The 7606-nt window shown below is 51.0% G+C and overlaps 1 protein-coding gene across 1 annotated transcript; it reads left to right on the top strand.

The window, feature by feature from the left end:
* Positions 1-6104: 6104 nt before the first annotated feature.
* Positions 6105-6575, top strand: LOC101755421 (E3 ubiquitin-protein ligase RHA2A). The gene has a single exon (XM_004966952.2). The coding sequence runs from the start codon at positions 6105-6107 to the stop codon at positions 6573-6575; it is 471 nt and encodes a 156-aa protein (XP_004967009.1).
* The last annotated feature ends 1031 nt before the right edge of the window (positions 6576-7606 follow it).

Genomic DNA, 7606 nt, shown 5'->3' with positions numbered 1-7606 from the left:
ATGAGTAGTTTTAAGAATATGCATCATGATGAAGTGCGTTCTAGTGTTGTTTGTTCATTCAACGACACATGCAAGATATACACCATTGTCGCAAGAATATATTAGTTGCATTTCCTTCTGCATTTATCTTCTTGGTGATAACTAGCCAGTGTGTTTAAAACTATTACAGTTTAGACAAAAAAAAGGATAGCTAGGGCCTAAAAATGTATTTCGAAGGTATAACAAATTTTACTACTCCATCTATCTCAAATTATTGCTCGTTTGAGCTTTTCTAAATACATAACTATTGATATACACCTAAGATATGTTGCAAAAGTTATGTATCAAAAAATAAAATGGTTAGTAATTTGGGATGGAGGGAGTATTAACTATCAAATAATTTAAAGTTATAATAGTTAAAGATAAATTTAGAATACGGTGAATGGGTGATAATAAGAGTCAAACCCCAGAAAGATGATAAAAAGGTCACAACTCTGAAACACGAAAAAGGAAATGAAAGCTCCTCTGATTTTGTTAGGCAAATCTATTGTTCTTTTTCTTGACCTGCAGACAACTTCTATGGAAACTTCTGGACATTCTCAAGAAACTTTGATGCTTTCCACACTAGTAGAGAACTTTGACGCTTTTGTCTCGGATGAATTTGGACCCGGGATTAAATAATTAGTCTCGGTTGGTAGCTCCAACTAGGACTAAAAGAAACTAGTTGGAGCCACCAATTGGGGATTATCTGCCTCTCCAACTCCTCTCTCTCTGTCCCCCCATGTCTAGTGACCCGTGCCCACCCTTATCTCTTAGCGACCTGCGCTCGGCCCTCTCCCCCCTCTCTCTCCTTATCTCCTAGCGCTCCTCTCCTTCTCCCTCATCTCCCTTCCTTCCTGCCTCCTCTCCCTCTACTCCCTCCCTCCCTCACCCGCCCATGCCGCACCACCCTCGCCTGTGGGGAGGAGGAGGCCGGGGAGGCGGGGAGGGAGGGATGGAGCAGAGGGAGGGCAGGCGGCATGGCGCGGGTGGGCAAGGGTGCTGCGGGCCCTGCACGGGCGGAGCGGCACCACTGCGGTGCCGGTGGGTGCGAGCTCGGTGCGGAGCGGGTGGAGCGGCGCTGGTGGGTAGATGTCCTCGAGGTGTTACAACGAGGTCAGGCGTACGAGCTTTGGGCAGAGGCGAGATTTTTGGGTCATGAATCGAATTGCTTGGTTTCAAGTTCATATTGATAAGTTCTTTGCAGGACGCGGGGCAAAGCGATGCGGGGCGGAGCGGCGCCGGCGGGCGCCGACGGAGCGGAGCGGATTTATAACATCCTGTATTTTTACGAGCTGTTAATATTTGCAAAAAAATAAGGATTTCAAAAAAATTATTGTGGTGTGAAAATTTCCCAACAATAAGAGTGTCTTCATCTAATCTCTCCTAAAATTCCTAGAATAATTTGATTAAAATTGAATACCTAGGTTGAATAAATGTTAGTGTGCCATTAGGATTTTATTTGGTCTTCATTTGGATTTTTAAATTGAGTGAATTCAAATTTGAATGCTAAATTCAAATTTGAATTAAACCTAACTAACCCATCTACCTAACCTGGCCGTGCGCCAAAACCTCACTACGCGGCCCATCCAACCATCCGGCCCACCAGCGCCTCCCCTCTTCCTTTCTTGACCGCCGGCCCACTCCGCCCGTGAGGCCCACCAGGCCGCTAGCCTGTGCTACCCGGCAGACTGCCTAGGCCACCTGGTCACCCGGCCTGCCTAAGCCAATCGCTCCACCGTGCAGGTGGCCAGGCCAAAGGCCTGATAGGCTGGCCCAAGACTGCTACGCGCTAGCCTGCTTCCTCCCCCACTCCATGCCGCTACCACTACCACCCCGGCCCCATGCGTTAGCTTGGGAACCCTATTCACCTTTCTTCTCCCTCGCGCCTCACGCGCGCCGCACGCGAGAGAGGACAGAGACAGCCGCCCGCGCCACTGACGCCGCGCCGCTCCTCGCTTTTGTGCTGGCCCATCTATATTGCCGCCACATCGCTCACCCTGCATCCCCGCCATCCACGACCGTCCGAACCCTAGAACCCCGGGCTATAAAAGCTTCGCGCCGGCCACCTCCCGGTCCGAGCCGTAAATTGGAGTTTTCCTCCGCCCGCCGTCCGTCTTGGAGGGGAAAGGAGGAGGAGAGGGTGCCAGAGAAGGAAGAGAAATGGGAGAGGGAGAAGGGGGCCGCCGGGGAAAAGAAGGAGGACGTCGTGCCCGGAGCTTCACCACCGCCTTCACCACACCACCACCGTTGCCTCTGCTCCGCCACACCACCGCGTCGTCTACACCACCGTCGCTCTGAATCCTAGTGAGCCACACACCGCCCGCTCTGCTCCCTTGTCCTCCCGCACTGTAGCCTAGGCCTAAACACGACGAATGCCGCTGGGGAGATGCGCGCCGTGGGTGCGATCACCGTGCACCACGCGCGACATCGCCCATGGGCGCGTGCGCCACGCCGCGGCCGGGGCGTGACCCCGAGCCCACGCGTCGCAACCTTGCCACTGCTTTGCGCCGCCTCTGTGAGTGCCGGCCTTCGCGCGGTGCCATATTGTAGGTGCTGCCGCCGCTCACCGCCGAAAACTGCCGCACGCCGCGGCCAAGGCTCGGCCTTGGCCCGCGCGTGCGTATGGCAGTTGTTAGGGCCTAAAGGTGAGGCCTTTAGGTCATCCGGAGTCGCCGTTGTGCCACCTTGAGGAAAGCTGCCACCTTTCACCACCGACTGCTGGAGAAAGCGCCGCCCAGCCGTGCGTCACTGCCGCGAATTGCCTCTGAGGCAAAACACTAAGCATGTGGCGTGCAACGCCTCGCCAGCCATTAGGAGAGGAGCCACACAAGGGGCCACATGGGCCATAGAAGATCCTATGGACCGGATCTGTGGCGTCGGCCATGTCAGCACCACGTGGCACGCCACCTCACCTTTAGCGCCGGCCTGTAGACGCCTATAGCCCACTTATAGCCCTTACATGGACGTTGACTCAACCCACTGTATAGCTAGCTACAGCCGCCACCTAGGTTTAACAGGTAGCCTAGAGCTGGCCTAAAGTTAACCTCTATCTACCCTATAGCTAGCAGGGTGCCACGTCAGCCCATGGGCCCACTGGCCGTTGAAGCGTTGATTGGGTCAACGCTGACATCATCAGGGGGGCCTGATGATGTTAGTAAGATGCGTGGCACGCTCTAGTGCTACCACATGTCACGCTCGTGATTTTCCTATTTTCGTGAATTATTTAAAAATCTAGAAATTGATTTTAACTTCAAAAATTCATAACTAATTCATGTTAACTCCAAAAATTATGAAACTAGTTTTAGAATTTTTCTAAAATCATGAAGAACATGATAGACTGGTCCTTGTGCTTGTTTGGGTCTTCTTTGGATCTCTTTCGGTTCTTCCATGCAAATAGGCCCCTAGTAATTATAATAAATGCGAAACTAGGAGCTGCCAAGGACTCGGAGCTGGAGCCATTCAAGGACCACTACGAGGAGGAAGACTACTCAGGTTCATGCCCATTCAATTTAAATACCCATTATGCATTGCTAATAATATGCTAGCGCTTTATTTCCTCGCATTATGATGATGAACCATGCATAGCCTATTTTTATGCCTTAAATCCTTGTGTAACCTACTACCGTACTACTTATATATACTATGTGCGATGCTTGCATGTGTATGGGATATTGTGAATAGGATTCTTGGCATGAGTGGGGTTAAAACCAGCAGGAGAAGGTGTTTTGGGATATTTGACGGGGGTGAGCTTTACACAACCCAATTTTTGGATTGGGGGATTGGGGTTCATTCTCATATGTTCCCTATTTGGTACTTGTTGCGAGTACATGGTTGAGGAGCATAGGAGTTGGAGGTGATACCTGTAATGGGTACTATTGCGGTCCATGTTGTGGAGTCGCTTTGTGGAAGTCAGGAGCTCACCCCAGTCTGAAATCGAATGAGTCGCCATGCTTCACAGGAATATGTTAAACGTGCATGCCACTCGCCGAATTATGGGTTTAAGCTCAGGTAGAGACTGGCAAGTGCAGTACCATACCTGCCGTTGGATAGAGTATCAGTGTAGGGGGGAGAGGTGTTGACCTATGGCCCCTTGATTTGCTTTTGCCCCCGATTGGCCTCAGTGGGAGTGCTTCACAGTTCTAGGGTGGTCCGCTGCGGGGGATTGCATCCGAGCCCGGTTGTAGGATGGTATCGTAACTCCTAGATTCTTCGCTCGCTAGGGTGTTGTTCTCTCGGTCGACGAACCATTTGGGCTCACTTCGAGATGGGTCCAGGTGAACACGCTCTACAGAGTTAAAACTATACGTATAGCCATGTCCTCGGTCATGGATAACCCTGTGACATCACGACTCTCCACTGCTTTGGGATTCTCTACCTCCCCCTTTTAGCTACATGTGTGTGATGTGAGCCGCAACTGCAGTCGGGAAGAGGAGAAGTTGCTCCCTTCTGCCTTTAGGATCCAGGTGTAGTTGTTGAGAGGCGAAGGGAGAGAGTCTTCACCTCGACCCTAATCTGGAGTTAGGATATTGGTGACAGGGACCCTGTTGAGGCAGGTGGGCCCGAAGTGCTGAGAGATTGGGATGATGGATATGTAGTTTATCTTTATGCTTGCTGCTGCTTAGGAAACCCAAGCCTATTCGTTGACTACTTTTTGACCCTTAGCAATAGACCACTTAAAGCTTGCATACGGACAGTGACGTGGACCTGTCCCATTCCTTGGGGACAGTTCGTGAGTTTGCAGGTTACGAGTCTGACTTCAACAACAACTTTGATGGATGGTACGATTGAGGGTTGCGTGCTACGCTCAAGGATGCCTGTGGAGATCATCATGAAGATGGATGCACCGCCAGAAGCTAGTTATCGTTGCGTTGGTTTTATTTGTGTCGATTAGCCCAAGGGGCATGTATCAGATCGTACTCTCATATTATGGGCTGTAATAAATAAATAAATATGATTATCGTGGTATTGATGTGATATTTATGCTAAAATGAGTTCCGTATGTGATAGGTACTGATCCAGGGACTATCACGAAAATACAGGAGTCGGGTTTTCAGAAATGAAAACCCGGTTTGTTTCAGGAGTGGGTGGAGCGGGCTTTTTTTTATTATTTTTTTTGAAACTTTTTAGTCTCGGTTGGAAATACCAACCGAGACTAAAGGAGGGTCTTTACCCCTACCAACCGGAACTAAAGGTCGTTTTCCACCGGTGCCAACAAATATTTGCGTCACTATTAGTAGTTCATGAAAGATTATCTTTTATGCACTCAATTAACGTCGACTAACTTACATTAAGTTATATCTGACTATTTTCACTTTTCGGTACTATTGATGAGCTGCTTCATATAAAAAAACCTCTCTCTCCTCCATATTAAAAATCATACGTGAAATTTTATGAGTCCATTTACGTATACTTAGTATACTTGCCCCTATTTATCATTGAAAATTTTTACCATTAATGGTTCTTCTTTAACAATTTGCAGCCCTCGGAGTGGCAAGTTTTGCCACCGGCCCTGACCCACCATCTATGCGCACAAAGTGGAATAGTAGCAAAGCTTCACGCTCGATCTATTCCATGCGGAATATAATGCCTACAGCTGAGAACTGAGATAAACATCAGGCTCTGGGAAAAAAATGATTGCCACAATTGAGTTTGCGTGGAAAAATTATGCTACTCGCTGTGGTAAGAGCAAACGGTGAACATGACGATGCAAATCTTCACATTTGGAGTAGCATCAGTGTTTTCGAGAATAATGTTGAAGGTCAGTAATCGACAGCATCTTCCGATCCTGCTTCCACATCGGCACAATCCGCCAAGCTTGGTTTAGCTTTTGCACGAAACACCTAGAAGTCCTGGTCATTCTGCAGTGGCCAATGTCCACACCACCCACCGCTATAAAACCCACCCTTCCGTCCGTCAGCCTCGTCATCCAGGGCAACTCGCACGGTTGCAAGTTGCCGTCAAACTAACCGAACTGCCCGACGCAAGCAAAGCCCCACGGCAACGAGAGTAGAAAATACCAGCAGGAAAAAAGCGCACACGCTTCTACCAGATACCCGCACCACAAGGCAACGACCTCGCTTGCCATGGGCCTCTCCAGCGGCCTCCACGACGTCTCCGGCTCGGCGCCCCTGCCGCTGCTCCTCCTGGGGTCCCTCGCCTCCGCGCTCGCGTCCCTCTTCTCCGTCGTCAGCTCCCCTAGCGCAGGCGCCAGCGCGAACACAACTGCCGCGCCCCCCACCGCCTCCGTCCGTTTCTCCGGCCTCGACGCGCTCGTGGCGCTGGCGGACTATCTCGCGGCATCTTATGTCTCTACCGCGGATGGGGCCACCGCGGCGGCAGCCGGCGACTGCACGGTGTGTCTGTCGGCTATCGCGGTGGGTGAGCGCGTGCGCACGCTCGCGTGCCGGCACTCCTTCCACGCCGCCTGCCTTGACGGTTGGTTCGACCAGAGCAGCCTCTCCTGCCCGCTCTGCCGCGCCGGACCTGCCGAGCGAGATGACCACGCTGGGTGCCGCGCCGGCGAGGATGCCGTCTCGTGGTTCGCCCGTTTCTGACCACAATGGGGAAATTAGAACAGTAGTGCAGATACAAAGGGCTTTCTTCTTCTTTCGTACTTGCTCTTCTAGTATGCTTGCATAATGTTATACCTGCTGATGATGCTGCCCGATACTGAGGATCACCAACAACTCATGTAACTGGGTGGGCCTCGGTGTGGCAGGCGAGCAAGGCGCGTCGTGAGTCCACCCAGCCCGCCGAGGAGTGAGGATTCCCCGTGTGCGTGTATCTCGACCAGAGTGGGCTAAGGCGCGTGAGTCTACCCAGTACGCCCGCCCGTTTCGATTACTTCCGCTTCAATAAAACGGCCCTGTTTCGGTTACAGGATCCATCCAGCCCACACCTGTAAAGTTCTATCACGAACCCAAATAAAAACCAGAAACCACAACTTGTCCCAACATATTACCTCGCCGCTGTCGCTGCTGCAGATGACTCAAGACCGCCCCTCGCCGGCGGCGTCCTACGATTACACTGCCACCATCAACGTCTCCGATGAACACCTGAGTCCCCCGTTATCACCTTCCGTATCCTTCGACTCTGCTTCCGAATCCTATGCTTCCACCTCCTCGATGGTCTTGGACAGCTCCTCCGATCCGAACCTTTCGTTTCCAAGAAACCCGCCCCTCCCCTTGCGCTCGTGGCCAGCCTCCGACAAGATCGTGCTTCTCGTTGTCTGTGCTAGTGGTATGTTAGATTTCCTCCAAAATTTCTATAGAACAAGCCATCCCATAGGAATTTCATAGGATTGGTACACTACTATAGAACTGATCTTCCATCTAGGATTTTTTATCCTGGTTGACTTTGGACCTGGGACTAAAGTATCTTTAATCTCGGGTCAAAAATGAGGCATTGAAGGCCGCTGACGGGAGGGACTTTAGTCCTGATTGTAAAGACCAACCAGGACTAAAGCCCCCCTTTAGTCCCGGTTATAACAACTACAAAATATCGCACCGACGCTGTCCCCTTTTGTCCTGGTTGAAAATTCCAAACGGGACAAAAGATCCCCCTTTTATCCCGGTTGGTAATTCCA

The sequence above is a fragment of the Setaria italica genome, chromosome IV, assembly GCF_000263155.2.
Source record: "Setaria italica strain Yugu1 chromosome IV, Setaria_italica_v2.0, whole genome shotgun sequence".
Taxonomy (NCBI): domain Eukaryota; kingdom Viridiplantae; phylum Streptophyta; class Magnoliopsida; order Poales; family Poaceae; genus Setaria; species Setaria italica.
Note: the sequence above shows the minus strand (reverse complement) of the source record. Positions and strands in the feature narration are given on the sequence as shown.